The 15586-nt window shown below is 36.0% G+C and overlaps 1 protein-coding gene across 7 annotated transcripts in view; it reads left to right on the forward strand.

Moving 5' to 3' along the window:
• Tcerg1 (transcription elongation regulator 1) overlaps nucleotides 1-15586 on the forward strand; it is a 59187-nt gene that overhangs the window by 32683 nt on the left and 10918 nt on the right. For 5 of the 7 annotated variants that reach the window (XR_004385901.1, XM_032886054.1, XM_032886058.1 and 2 more), the window contains 8 exons: nucleotides 2246-2406; nucleotides 3751-3807; nucleotides 3953-4019; nucleotides 5024-5074; nucleotides 6354-6489; nucleotides 7266-7355; nucleotides 12890-13008; nucleotides 15143-15293. Coding sequence is in view for 6 of the 7 variants with exons in the window: in XM_032886054.1 (XP_032741945.1) it covers nucleotides 2246-2406; nucleotides 3751-3807; nucleotides 3953-4019; nucleotides 5024-5074; nucleotides 6354-6489; nucleotides 7266-7355; nucleotides 12890-13008; nucleotides 15143-15293 (832 nt within the window). In the remaining variant the exon portion in view is untranslated. The remainder of the gene's footprint in view (nucleotides 1-2245; nucleotides 2407-3750; nucleotides 3808-3952; nucleotides 4020-5023; nucleotides 5075-6353; nucleotides 6490-7265; nucleotides 7356-12889; nucleotides 13009-15142; nucleotides 15294-15586) is intronic. The other 2 variants (XM_032886055.1, XM_032886057.1) reach the window with 1 other exon arrangement.

A 15586-nucleotide genomic window follows, 5' to 3' on the forward strand; every position in this document is an offset into this window, starting at 1 on the left:
CTGAGTGCAGGGATTAAGTGTGAGTACCAGCACACCCAACTCTATTTTTCTATTTTTTATGGCTTTTTTTTTTTTTTTTTTTAAAGATTTACTTATTTATTTCACATATGTGGGTACACTGTTGCTGACTTCAGACACACCAGAAGAGGGCATCAGATCCCATTACAGATGGTTGTGAGCCACTATGGTTGCTGGGAATTGAACTCAGGACCTTTGCAAGAATAGCCAGTGCTCTTAACCACTGAACCATCTTTCCAGCCCGTGGCTTTATATATTATATATATATATTTTTAAAGTAGAATAATTAATTTTTAATAGACTTTATATTTTTATATTTCAACATTACTATGGTTTTATATTTAAAGTGTTCCTTAGAAACAGCTTATAATGTAATGTTTTTATCTACTCTGTTTTTGCTTTTATTGATGTTTTTCAACCATAGTAGTTTTAGCCTATTAACAGTTAATGTAAGTTTTAATAGTGTTGGGTTTGAAATATAATTACTTACTGTTTGTCTTTTCTAGCCTTTTCCTCTCTTCTATCATAATTTCAGTTTATTTAATTTCTTTAGCATTCTGCTTAATTTATTGGCTTTTTTAGGACATCTCTTGTCATCAGTTGTTACTTTAGGAATTATAATATTCATACCTAGTCTCCATTTTGTTTAAATTGAATGTATTATTGTATGTATAAACCTGCTGCTGGACAGGCCCCTTTAAACCTGTACTGTACACACTGACTAATGTCCTAGTTATCCTATACATCAGTTCTGCATGCATTAAAATTCCAAAGACAGAATTTCAAAAAAACCTAAGAAGAAAAAATTTTTTATATTTACCATTTGTTGTGTTTTATTTATTGCTAAAGATGTGGGTTTTGTTGAGTTATTTCAGCATGGAGAACATTCTTCTTAGACTGATCTTCTGGATTGGAACCTCTTAGCTTCTCTTCATCTGAAAATACTTTTCCCCCTTTTGGTTCTGCAGGATGTGAAGTTCTGGTTGGTAATTCTTTTTTCCAGATCTTTTCTTGCTAAGGAATAAAATTGCCTCATATAAGTTTTGCCATTCCCCTCCCCAGTCCCTGGTTGCTCCTAGGATTTTTGTCCTTTGTTTTTTATTCACAGCTGCTCCTAGTCATAAAGTCTAGGCTGGTTTTCTTGGAGTTATTTTTTATGGGGTTTACTAAGCTATACTTCATACAACAAACTGAGAATTAGTCTGTCTGTTATGCCTTTGGAAAAATTTGTGTGGGAGTGTTTTATCTTCCTGTATGTCTATGTACTATGTGCCCAGGCAGGCCAGAAGAAAGCACTGGATCCACTGAGAAAGGCGTTACAGTATGAGCTGTTATGTGGGTACTGGGCATTGAACCAGGTGCCTCTGCAAGAACCTCAGTGCTCTTTATGCAGAGCCATCTAACCCTAAGATCAGCTATTTTAAGTTTCTAAATTTTCTGTTTATCTTTTAAATTTTTTTTTCTATTCTGAAAACTGCTGTCTTTTGATTAACTTCAGATGTGTGTGTGTTTTAATCTCATGATTGAAAACATAGCTTTTGCTTTATATTCTTTGACTATTTCAACATAAGATCCTTTGTTCATTTCAGTATCTAGCTCACTTTGAGCGTGGCAGTGTTGATAATTTCTGATTGTCTGAACTTGTGAAGGGTCGAGAATGGCCATTTCCTTCCCTTATAGTTGCCTCTGTAAATTTTGACTCAGTGTACTTTTATGTATTTAATGTTAAACTTACAACTAATTTTCATACACTTGTTTTTTTTTTGTTATACCTTTAGTTTTCTTATTGTAAAAATAGGACAAGTGGACTGCAGTGGTTTATGGGGGTTTAGTGCAGTCCTTTAAATTTTACATATCCTATAATTAGGTCATGTTTTTATTTAAGAAATAACAACTTATTAGTTACTATGGTTTGCTTTTTAAGCTGTAGAGTTATTTATAGTGTTTTTTTGTTGCCTTTGAACTTATACTTTAAATAGCTTAAAATTTTAGTGCTGTATCAGATTGGGTGTACTGAATTCAGTTCCTAGGCATTTTAAACTCCATCCGCAAATGAATTTGCATTTCTGGTAGTCATTCATCTCTTGTTCTGAAAGCTATTATAAAAACCATTATTAATTAGGACCTATCATTTTCTTACTGGTTACCTGTCCTTTTGCCCTCTTAGAGTTAATATCAAAGACTAAGCTATCCTTTGTAACACAGGAAAATGGTGTTTTATCTTTAGGTGTGTTGTTTGGACTGGCGATGAGAGGGTCTTCTTTTACAATCCCACCACTCGTCTTTCTATGTGGGACCGACCTGATGATTTAATTGGAAGGGCAGATGTTGACAAAATTATTCAAGAGCCCCCTCATAAAAAAGGATTGGAAGACATGAAGAAACTAAGTAAGTTTTAAATTAGGAATTCATCCTCTGAATTTAACCCCCTTTCACTATTTGATGGATAGTATAAAGGCCATTTAAAACATTTAATTTTAAAAAATAGACTGTTATTCTGGTTTGGATACAATAAGAAATGAAAATTAAGGAATTCGGATATAGTTTTATTTTTTAAAACATCCTTGACTTACTAGTTTGAGATGCTGGAGCTGTGCGATGCTTAGCTCATATTTTCAGTGAGTCTGAGATGCTGTTGGGTTGATGCTTACTAATGCTGCTGAAACCCTTAGCCTTTCACTTCCTTTTGTACTAGTGATAGAGTTTGCAGTATTTTTATATTTTCTAAAATTTCAATCTACAAATGCAAAATTTTATAAAACTATAAAAAATCAATTCTGTAGGATGTGGTGACATATACTTTTAATCTCAGAATTTGGGAGGTAGAGGCAGGTTGATCTGTGAATCCAGTCCAGTCTGGTCTTCATATTGAGTTTCAGATCAGCAAGGATATATATCTATAGGTATAGATATAGATATAGATATCCTGTCAACCAGAAAAACAAAAAATTTTTGAACTAGATAATAGCTTTCTTCTTGAATATAGAAATCCTTAGTTTTTAAGGCAGACATTTTAAAATGTACTGCCTCTTCTGATAGTATTTCAGAATACTGGGCACAAACATTTGTGTATAATTTTTGTTTACTTCTTGATGGAAATTTTGCTCAATTTTGTATTATGTTTGTTCAGTGTTTTATTTAGTTTTTAATGGAGCTCATGTATAATGTAGAAATGTGGTAAATGATTTAACATTTCTAATGTGACATCTTGATACATGGAGCATGCACATGTGGTTCTGGCGTTTGTTCTTTCAAGTACTTTGTAGATCATGTAGCTGACTTTCTGGTGCTGTGGCTTTTTTTTTTTAAGTAATATTTGCTTTGTATGATATTGTATGATGACAATACTTTATAGTCATAGTAAACAGTGCCAAGAAAGCATGTGATTTGCTTTTGGACTGTTTTGGGACATTTTCTTTATATTTGAGTAAAATTCGTTATATAAGCATTCCTTCTTAAAAAATGTTCTATGAGTTATGAATTGGGAGTTTTACTTATTGGTAAAGTTAAAACTAGGAAGTTTTACTTGTACATTTTAAAGGTAAGGGCTAGGCAGGAGACCTGAAACCAAATTGATACTACATTTTGAAGGGATGATAAAAATAAAGAATTGTCATCATACTTGGCTTATTGTCTGATTAAAGAGTAACTGTTTGGTAGATATTTTGTTCAGAAAGCTTGTGAATATGTGTGTGTAACTGTTGATAACAGTGTTTGAAATGTCTTTGCTAGGGCACCCGGCTCCGACAATGCTGTCCATCCAAAAGTGGCAGTTCTCGATGAGTGCAAGTGAGTGACACAACTGTCAATGGCAGCTTTTTCATGCATTGAAGTGAATTGTTCCAGCAGTGATCAGCAAAAGAATCAACAGCTGGAAGTTCACTAATGCCTACATATATTTTATTCAGTGTTTTAATGGATTTTTATCTTACAGTTAAAGAAGAACAAGAATTAATGGAAGAAATGAATGAAGATGAGCCTATTAAAGCAAAAAAGCGGAAGTAAGTAATACGTAGTTTGTGCATTTCCAGGTAGATTGACAGTGTAGAGTTGATGAGTTTACCAGTTTGTGATTGGAAGGTAATGTGTAATATCTATGTGGTTAGAAAACAGTAGTCATAATTGCTTTCTTGGACCTGATATTAATTAGCTTTGTTCTATAATGTAGACATGACGTTCTTTGTATTGTTAAAGTTCTGAATACTTGGTCATACAATAGATAATATGAAGCTAGCTGAAATTTAGGCATTAACTGATTAGTTTTCTATAGACTTTAATAGATCTGGAGGTTATTAAAAATAAGATTTCCTTTATATCAACACACAAAAACTCCATTCAAGGGATGTCATTAAAATGGACACCTTTTCCTTCCTTATAGTAACTTGGTTGTTGCTAGAGACTGGTCATTACTCCCTGGTGAGGAGTGGATTGACTCACTAGTTAGAAAATACTGAGAGACACTGAAGAGGTTAGAGCATCAGTGTGGGCAAGATGTGATGTTACTTTATTAGGGGGAGTAAGGTTGGAGTCGAGGATGTATGTGAATGGAATTACTGTTTTTCAGCAAGTAAGAAAGTCCAAGGTCATTATTAGGTACTGCTTGATAATTGATTGAAAGAGGACAGATTGACTGTAGCCTGCCTGATTGTGCTGAAATGAGTAGAACAACTCTAGTTTGAAATAAGTGTTTATTGGCAACAATGTTAAATTAAGATCTTATTAAACAGAATTACAATAATCCTGCAACTGAGGCAGCTGTTCTCATTTTCATAGTTGGCCCTTTTATTCCTTAATCAAATGTATTTTGACTAGTTGTGGTTATCTAATTTTTTGTTGTTTTTAAAAATTGTAGAATAAGACATTTGTCTTAATAATTGTAAATGACTGTATTCATTCTGTTTATGTACCGTAATTTTAGATATTTCTGTGATGTTAAACTTTTAGGTTGTTTTTAATTGTTTGTTCTTATAGACATCTCTGTAAGGTTTTTAACTGCTTTTATCAGGAGAATGTCAAAGAAGCCCTTTATGTGGATTGCCCGAGCTTCTCTATTTAGGTACAAAGCTAAAAGCCTGTTTTTCCTGGCTTAAGTTTTTCTTTTATTTATTTTATTGAGATAGATAGTGATAGTTTATATTGTGACATTTAGTATAATTCTGTAAAGGTTGTTTTTATTATATTTCGTAGCTGTCTTTGAACTCCTTTAACTATTTAAGTAGTTCTTCCGTAAAGAAAAGAGGGTATATTGCTTGGCAAATTGCTTTACCTGTTTATTTTGTGCATGTCTTAGGTCATAGACTATCTCACTAAGCTCCTGAAGGTCATGGATTGTTTTTCTATTTCTTTTGAGCCATCCCCAATTGCTAATTACCTCTCATTGTTAGTTAGGCTCTTAGGTTACCTATATAGCATGGTTTTGACTTTCCAGTAACTTATATCAGAAATATAAGCCGATTTTATTAGTGTTATGTACTTAGTTGATCATGTTTAAGAAGGAAGATTTGTTCAAATACATTTGGGTACATTGGATTTATTTCTTGGATTAGTTATACAGATTTAGGCCTTTTTTAAAATAGTGTATATGTTTTGAGAGAGAGCATGATTTCCCGTTTGTCTCCTTGCGTACACACAAACAGTAGGCCTGCCCCTTAGCCCTGAGGTGCAGTTTTGGATAAACGAGGAGTAGGCTAAGTCATTGCTGAGCTATCCTAATTCCTAGTACTCCTCCTAACCACTCTGTAAACATGTTCTCTGAGACCTGCCCTTCAGCTTAAATCAGCTTGTCACCAGAAAGTGAGGAAGAATGTTAGGTAAGGTGTTTATCTCACTTGCTATATACTTGCCCACAGTATTTTTTTTTAAGTTATTTAATTTTATTCTTAAATATTTGAAATTATTAAGACCTTTTCATAATTTTTAATGGATCTTAAAATATTTTCTGAATTAACGGTAAAATATTTTGGGAAATGCTAATTTTTTAAATATTTCAAGAACTAAAAATATATTCTATTCTATTTGATTCTAACATAGTTTTGTAAGCAATGCCAGAAAACCTTCTTTCTTAGTTCACTTTATATAGCAACTAGAGTAAGACAGCACATTAAAGATATATATATTTTCTTAACCAATATAGCTACTGTAACATTAGAAATGTGTTGTAATTTTATTATTATTAGAATGAAAATTGTACTGTATAATTTATTTGAAATCCTCAGGATGGTTTGTTATGCCAAAAATATGCTGCTTCTAGTGCCTTGAAAATTCCACTTATTTTAAGAACTTAGTACGATTTGTATTCATTGTATTAATATCGCCTTATGGTTTTTTTTTTATAGGAGAGATGATAATAAAGACATTGATTCAGAGAAAGAAGCTGCCATGGAAGCTGAAATTAAAGCTGCCCGAGAAAGGGCCATTGTCCCTCTGGAGGCTCGAATGAAGCAGTTCAAGGACATGCTGCTAGAGAGAGGGGTCAGAAAACAATCTTTGGGGGAGATATTTCTGTTTTATATAAGTAATATAAATATGTCTTGCTAAAAGGTCAAATCTAAGGTTAGTGCTCATTAAATGGGGTGGGAAGGATAAGGGTTCCTGTTAAATTACTGTACACTTCTTGAAGTGGCCTTTTACTTGGCTTACCATATCATATTTAACTAAGTGGCATTTTAAAGTATAAATAGCATTTAACATTTGTTGGGTCATATAATTTCGGTAACACGTATGAGTATTAACATTACAGAATTGCGGACTACTTCGGATTGGTAAGGTATATATGATTCTTCCAATATCTTCAGAACGACTTTTGTTGAAATAACTGATACTTATATTAGAATCTTAACTGAGAAAGAAACGTTTTGGTTGTATTCACAGATGTATTTGAATAAATAAACTGTTACATTTTAAATCACAATGTTGCTATAAGATTGCAGTTAGTATGTGAAATCAGAATGCAAATCCTCAAGGCTTTTTCTGATGTACTAAGTTTAAAATGTCACACAGTAGTGGTTATTTTTAATGAGCAATGAAGTGTGTGTTACTTCTTATAACAAAGAAATGGTCAGAGCCAATTAATGCGTAAATTTGCTGTTGCTAGCGTCCCACTGCTTATGATTTATTAGTGATGAAACTTTACTGTGGTTTTAATGTCTCCTTTACAAACAGATGCCCTGTAGATTTCAAGCAAAATTATGACCTTTCTGGAGTCGAGTATCTTAATTGTGAGGCAATGCTTTCTTTTTATTTTAAAGGTGTCAGCTTTTTCAACATGGGAGAAGGAGTTGCACAAGATAGTGTTTGACCCTCGGTACTTGCTTCTCAATCCTAAAGAAAGGAAACAGGTAAGAGGAATTCTAACTGGAAATTTACCATTTTGAAATGTAGTGTTTACATACTGCGCCAAGCTCCCAGGCTGGCAGTCCTTCTGGCTCTGGGCTCTCTTGTGCAGTGAAAGCATACTGGTCACAGTAAGCCACCGTCTGCTTTGTGTGGTTTTTTAATGTACAATGGTCTGAGGATGTCGGATCCTCTAGAACTGGAGCTAGACAGTTGAGAGCTGCCATGTGGATACTGAGAATTGCACCTAGGTCTTCTAGAAGAACTGATACTTTATTTTTTAACGATACTTCGCAGCATACTTTTGCATCTTAGTGCTGTTAGTGGGTCAGTGTGGAGGCTTTCCCACGTCAGAAACCAGATTATGTCTGGTGCTTTTAAAACTTATTTTTAATGCATTTTATCAATTTGTGCTAATGGTGCAAATTTAGAGTAGAAATTAGCAAAATACAGTTTGGATAAGAAAGAAAAGCACCCATCCATAATTCCCAGCAGACATAACCACTGTTTATTGCCTTCTAAACCAGTGTGCCAACTTGTCTATGCATGTAAGTATATATAGAGAGTTGCATGAGGTAGTCACCTTGTTGCTCTCATTGCCCTAATGATTTGGGACAGTAAGGTAATTGCTTCTTGCACTAAAACATTGTATACTTGTAGTTTAAGAAATATTTAAATTGGGCTGGAGAGATGGCTCAGTGGTTAAGAGCACCGACTGCTCTTCCAGAGGTCCTGAGTTCAATTCCCAGCAACCACATGGTGGCTCACAACCATCTGTAATGAGATCAGATGCCCTCTTCTGGTCTGAAGACAGCTACAGTGTACTTATATATAATTAATAAATCTTTTAAAAAAAAAGAAATATTTAAATTCTCTGAACCATCTGGCTTCTGTAAAATGGTGAGTATCTGAGTCAAGTCCTCATGGTACACTTGAGCTGTGAAGTTTCCTTTGGTAGCAGCGCTATTCATTTTCAATATTTATATTGTATGATCGGAGTAGTTCTTAGCAGTTTATCGTTTTGCACACAGACCTACTTGTGAACATGAATGAAGAGAGAGCATTGTAGAGTCTGTGCTTACACTAGAGTGGCATGGCTGTCCAAGGTTATTCACATGTCCACTTTAAGCTTTGTAGCTGTTTAGTTTTGCACACTTTTTAAACTGCTCAGCTGTGATCATTTCATTCTTGTCATGTAACAGCCTAGTCAAAGTCTGTGAATCAGCCTTGGGTTTTTTTGTTTTGTTAGAGTCTAAAACATGAACTGGATTTTCCTACTTGCCAAGTGTTGGGATTATAGTCATGAACTTGAGTCTTTATTTTCCCTGGTTCTATTCAATGAGTCAGCCTCCAAAACAACATCTAACTAGCTTCTCGCTCATCATTTTCCCTACAAATAACCCTAATCTAAGCGACTAAGGTAGGCTCTTTCCTTGTAGCTCCTTACTGGTTTTCTCTTCAGGAGCCCCCTTTCTTCCTTTCTCCTTTGTTTCTATTCTAGTTCTTCTGTGGTCTCAAGTTTTCTACATGGTAGCCAGAGAATTTAACGTTTAGGAGAAATCAGATTAAGTTGCTACTCTTAAAATTGTCTAGTACATCCCATTTCAATTAAGATAAAACAGATTCTTGACATGTAGTCATTCCTCCATCCCTCTTAAAGTTCTTCTTGTAGCCACACCAGCAGCCTTTAAATAATGCAGGCACAATTGGTCCTTGATATTTCCTTTGCCTGGCCAGTCTGTGTTTACCTTCTGTGCTTTTCGGCATGGTTTTTGAATAGCATTGTTAGCTCTCATCTGAAATGTATAGTTTGGGGCTGGCAACGTGGGTCCACATATAAAGGAATCTTTGTTATACCTGACTTGAGTTTGGTTCTCAAGACTCACATGGTGGAAGAAGAAAGCCAGTCCCTGCAGGTTGCTTTCTGACCCCCATACATGCGCACACACTTACTTTAAAACACAGATACATACATGCATACATACGTACATACATACATACACAAAAATAAGTGTAAATAAAATGAAAGGACAATGTTCATCACGTTGTTTACTTCTGCAGCAGTTTTGTTCCTTGCTCTGTGGCGTCTGGGTCGCTCCCTGCAGTAAAAGCTCTGGAAGACAACATTTTATCATGCATTCTTATGTTGCTCAAAACTTGTGAGTGAACCCTAAGAACTGTACTTTGAATTCAGGTTCTTCAACTTCCAGAACATTTGCAGTTGGAAGAAATTGAGCTCCTTCTTAGAGTTTTAGTACAACAGAGAGAATGCTCTGTTTCAGACAGAGCCTCTGTAAGGGGATTATACCCAAGAAAATTATCTTTAAACTCTAGTGTTGTCTGGGAAGCATGGTGGCTCACACCCATCTGTAATGGGATCCAGTGTCCTCTTCTAGTGTGTCTGAAGACAGTGACAGTGACTCATATACATAAAATAAGTAAATAACTTTAAAAAATATTACTAGCATCCCAGAACCTAGGTAGTCCCAAGTAGTAGTCCCTTAATATTGTATTTTTGCCTATGTGTATAGAAGGATCTTAACTAGGAATTGCTTTTTAAAATACACCCACTCTCACTGTAACTATTGTATTCTTGAGTTGAAATTTAAAAAAAAAAAAAATGGTTGCTTAAAGGGGGAAACATTCAGCCACGTATAATGGAAAGCATGACAGGCGAAAGGAGAGATTTCTAAGTAAAAGAAATTCATAGTAATTCATATCAGTAATTCATAACATTGGTCTGAACTACTTCAAAGGAGAGGATGTTTAATTCTTTCTATTACCTTGAAAGAAAAATGTGATGGAGGCTGGTCTCTGTTTATGTATGTGTATAATCCTGAAACTCAGGAGGCAGAAACAGGGAGGCTAAGTTTATGTTCCTGCCTCAAGGAAACACCTTTCATATATCATGTAATACTGGAATGAGTGAGGAAGGGAGTGGGAGAAAGGTAGTCTGTCTCTGGCAGGATATGGCTTTGATGATGCTCTGTGTGTAGACTGGCCTGGAGAGGGGCTTTAAGGAAATATTTTCTCTTATCTCAAGCAGACATGCTGGTGTGGATTTATAGACACTGATGGTGGAATATAGCCTTACTGCCTTCATTACTTCCAACATTTCCCCTGGAACTTCCTAAATTCCTAGAACTTCATTTGCTTGCCATTATCTAGAAGGCCTTCTCCAGACTTTTATAGGGTTGCTGTCAGTGGTTAACCCATGGGGTGTTTGCTTACTATTGATTGGGGTAGCACTGCAGATGAAGTGCAGTGTTCTGTGTGCTGAGCAAATGCTCTTCTACTGAGCTCATTCATGGTGCTTACATTTTGAGATAGGATCTTCTCTTGTAGTTTGGGCTGCCTTTAGAGTTGTGGCCCCTCCACCCCGACTGTGCCTACTCAGAGATTGTTTTTGTTGGAGATTTTTGCTGCTTTTAAGTGGAGAATGGGTGTTGATAACTACTAAATTTTACATATTTGAGGAAGCCTTGTTTGTACCTTTCTTTGATTGTGTGGCTAACTAAGCACTGTTTCTTAAGTATTTTGAAGGTATTGCTTTGTTTTATTCATTTGGAGATGATTATCATGCTATAGTGTCAGCTGTTGTTTTTTTGAATCCCCCCTAGACCTTGTATGTATGAAGATTCTTTCTTAATCCTTTGTGATCTGATGTTCCTGTAAGACACATTCCAGTAGAAGATTGCAATGTACATTATGAAAACTACTATCTTTCAGTTCTGGAAAATTCTTCCATTACTTTTGTTGTTATTGTTTTTTGAGAATTTCATACTTGTATACAATATATTATCTTATCTACCCTAGACTTTGCAATACCCTCCCCTGCTATGTTTTCCTCCTTGCTCATGTCCTCTGACCATGGCCAAACACAGGCAATTCAGTGGCCTTTCTACTTGGCAGTCTTCCATTGCTAAAGATCTTCATCTTAATGGAGCTACTTAAAGTCCATCTGTGGTGACCTTACACTGGGTTGATTTTACGCAGGTCTTCAGGCAGTGCCAACTTCTACAGGACTCCTTAGCTCCTGCTTTTATAGTAGTTGTACCCCTCTTCCACAGTGTTCCCTGAGCTATGTTGGTATGTGAGCTATGTGATACAGATGTCTCATTTAGGGTTGAGCACTCTACACCTATCTGGGCTCTGGATTCTGGATTCTGGATTCATCCTTAATCTTTCCCTTTTTTTGTGGTATTGAATATTGAACTCCGTCCTCACATGGGTCAGGCAGGGGCTCTGCCACTGAACTAGATGTTAATCTCCTGCCCTCATCCTCGTTCCTGCCTCTTTTCTCTTGATTAAAAGGTTTTTTTTTTTTTTTTTTTTTTTTGGGTTGGGGATTTACCCAGGGCCTTTGCCTTTCCTGGGCAAGCCCCTCCTTCCCCTGGGTTAACTCCCCCCCCCCCCCCCCCCATTTTAAAAAGAAAAAAAAAAAAAACCAAAAAAAAAGATTTTTTTTTTTTAAATCCATTTTTCCTAGCCATTGTCAGTTAGCTTGTTCAGTTCAGTTTTACTTCCCCGTTAGCAGTCTCTAAGGTTTTGGTTTTTTTTTTTTTTCAGGTTTTCTTTTATAGCCATGGTTTTGTAAGTCGCTGAAGTATTTTTTCTCTCCTTTTGAACTTTGCTTTCTGGTATACACTCTGATTTTGCAGTGTAGACCTCTGTCAAGTGCCTTTGACTCTTGCCTCATGGTAGAGTGAAGCACCAAAAAACGGTGTGACACCTGGGCCAGGCTTCCACGATTGGAGACTTCTGCATAGATGCATAGACCTCCTAGGAAGATGAGCCTCTGGAAGTCCTTATGAGGGATTATTTCATTAGCCTAATTGAGGTTTCCGAGTCCCCCAACCCCCCAGCTCCTAGAGAACTGCCTCGATTCTGAGGTACTTAGTCTGACATGCTGCATTCAGAAATCATGTTATATGAGATATTTGTTTTAATTTCTTAAGGGTCAGATGATATGTGGGGTTTTGTGGTCCACATGCTGTCAGTTGTGACTCCGAATCTGCTATTTTAGTGTGGAAGCTTCATAGATAATAAGTAAAACAATGTATGACTGTTTGGATGAAGCTTTATGGACATTTTATAGACCAGACATTTACATTTCAGTTAACTCATCTGAGCCGTACAATACTAAGAGAGGAAAATAATGTAGCATAGATTTAAATATTGAACGAGAATTAAATTATGGGATCTGTGTTACTGATTTTTCTAAAGTGAAATTAAGAGGACTGTGGCTTAGCTTTTATTTATTTTATTTTATTTTTTAAATTTGAAATATGTATTATATCATTGGAGAAAAAAATTACAAAGTACAGGGCTTTTCTTTGCTTTCCTTCTGGAAGGCTACACTGAGGGCCGTGTACTTGTGACTGGTGTGGTGAGGCTTCAGAGTGAGACTTGCTGGAGATGGTCTACGGTTAGTTGTTTATACAGTTCCCATTGTAGTTTACATGGAGATTTTGTTTTGAAATTTTCTATTAAGAAGATTGAGTCTTCAAATTGCTTTTTTTTTTTTTTTTTTTGATAGGTGTTTGATCAATATGTCAAGACCAGAGCAGAGGAAGAACGCAGGGAAAAGAAAAACAAAATAATGCAAGCCAAGGAAGATTTCAAAAAAATGATGGAAGAAGCAAAGTTTAATCCAAGGTATGTGTTTACTGCAGTCACATCGCTGTGGATTTCTCTCTGAACTCAAGTGTGGGTGTGCGACAGAGTGAGTTAGGTCATCAGGTTATACCTGTTTTATAGATAAAGAAAGTAACACAAGCAGATGAGCTGGTTGTGACAGGAGCTTTCCTCAGTCCACTGTTACTCAGAATAGTATAGACAGGAAGACTTGATCATGGTTTGCTTGTGACTGTGAATGACAGCACCAGGGATTTTCTTTTTTTTTTTGGTTTTTTTTTTTTTTTTTTTTTTTTTTGAGCTGGGGACCGAACCCAGGGCCTTGCGCTTCCTAGGCAAGCGCTCTACTCCTGAGCTAAATCCCCAACCCCAGCACCCAGGGATTTTTGTTAGTTTTGTTTTATTTTCCTTTTGTTTCTGAGACAGTGTCTCTCACTATTTTGCCTAAGATGGTTTCAGACTGCTGGGTCTCCCTCCCAAGTACTGTGTCTCCAGGCTTGTACTACCGTGCCTGGCTGTGGAAGTGTATATGTTTAATTTTTAAGGTAGTAAAATTGGTAGTGGAGAGTGGAAAACATGATCAGAATATATATGGAAAAAAAAGAGACATAGACATATTTAAAAAAAAAAAAAAAAAAAAAAAGACTAGAACTGGGAGATTCACATTCGGCTGGCATTATAACACTGATCCACAACTCCAGATCCATGGGGAATTCCACAGTGAGAGGACAGAATAATGGGTTTCTGGATTAAGTAGAGGTTATTTTAGTTAAGCAAGTGTTTTTAGTACAAACAACTCTACAAAAAAGTAATACTATTTGAGTTTATTTAATGACCCCCATCAATTTAATGTAATTTTTTTTAAGTCCGCGGTGTAAAAAATGGTTTTATTAGTACAAAGTACAGAAAACTAATGACTACTTGTGACTCTGAAGAATGTAACTTTTGGGGGTTAGAATTTCATACTACAAACAGGTGTGGGCTTTTTCATAGAATATACATTGTGGGTCATAGTTAAAACAGGATTACAAGAGACATTCTGGGATATGTGAGACCATTTGAATGTACATAGCATGAATTTTCTACTTTGAAATTACAAAACAAAGTGCTTGATGTATCATGAATAAAATAACATTTAACTGACTATGTATGGTTGACCCCCCCCCCCCATACATATTCTCAGTAACTTAATTTTATTTTGGTTGCACACAAATTGTTCAGGCAAGGTTTTCAATTTATTCTTTTTAAAATAACACAGTCTTTGTTTTAACATAGGATATAATGCATTTTAGTTTTTCTAATTAAAATAATTTTAAAAGAGATTAAATGAGCAAGTCTCATTTTCCATTTGCAAAGACCATAAAGAGTGTTGGCTCCCCTGGAAGTGGAATTACGGGTGGTTGTGAGCCATCTGAGGTAGGTGCTAGGCACCGACCTCAGGTCATCTGCAAGAACGGTAATAGTTCATGCACTTAATTGATGAGCCATTTCTCAGTCCTGCCTTTTTACTCTAAACCTGGTGACAGAGAAAATAGCTATGCCATAGTTTTCAACTGATAGGTAGTGTTGGAGGCCCCATTGGGAATTATCCTTCAATCGCAGTCTTCTGGGGAGTCCGGTCTCTAGGACTTCTTTCTCTGCTCTTTTAGTGCCCAGACTCTTGCAGATTTATAGCCACTGTGTTGTATGTGTATTCCAGCTCTTGACCTTGGGAGACTGTGATGGGGGACAACAGTAGGGCGTGCATACCTCAGGAATTCTCTCTTTTCAGGTACCTGCAGCCATCTGCTTTAAGTCAGTTGCTCGATGTCCTTTGTTCAATTCCGGAAGAATAGTCAGATAAGCTTTCCCACTGTGTTCGAAGCAAGCCTTGGCTACACCCTTGAGTAGTTATTAAATTCTATGCACACATTCTTCATTCCTGGTGTGCCTTTATTAAAAAGTAATTTATTATATTCCCCTAATCTGGACTGACAGCATACAATCACTAACCACATTTTCAGTCAGTCAAACGTTCCTTGTGAGTCACTGTTCGAGTTTGGGACCCATATGTCTGTGGCATATATTCTTGTTAGGAAAGTGGGAGATTCCTTTATGCTTGTTTTAGAAACAGAAATAGTCAATTAAAGTTAGCATGGTGACCATTTTCTTACAGAGCTACTTTTAGTGAATTTGCTGCCAAACATGCTAAAGATTCAAGATTCAAAGCAATTGAAAAGATGAAAGATAGAGAAGCATTGTTTAATGAATTCGTGGCAGCTGCAAGGAAGAAAGAAAAAGAAGATTCGAAGACGAGAGGTGAGAAGGTAAGGTGGTTTCGTTCTAGTGGTCTGACTGGTCCACTGCAGTGTTTCCTAACCTTGTTTGTAGCTGTGAGCAGTTGGATGTGTTTTCCTTTAATTTGCACAAGTGTCAATATACATTTATAATCACTTTCTTGTCATAGTGTTTATTTTAGAAACTTCAGTAAACTATATATAGTTGCTTTAAGTTCTGATAAATAAGGTGCCTTGTACACCTGGAACTGGGTTTTAGACCTTCATGCTCTGAGATAACTGAAGTGTGTTAAGATTTCAGAAGTCTTTATAGATGTTAACAT

The sequence above is a fragment of the Rattus rattus genome, chromosome 15, assembly GCF_011064425.1.
Source record: "Rattus rattus isolate New Zealand chromosome 15, Rrattus_CSIRO_v1, whole genome shotgun sequence".
Classification (NCBI taxonomy): Eukaryota; Metazoa; Chordata; class Mammalia; order Rodentia; family Muridae; genus Rattus; species Rattus rattus.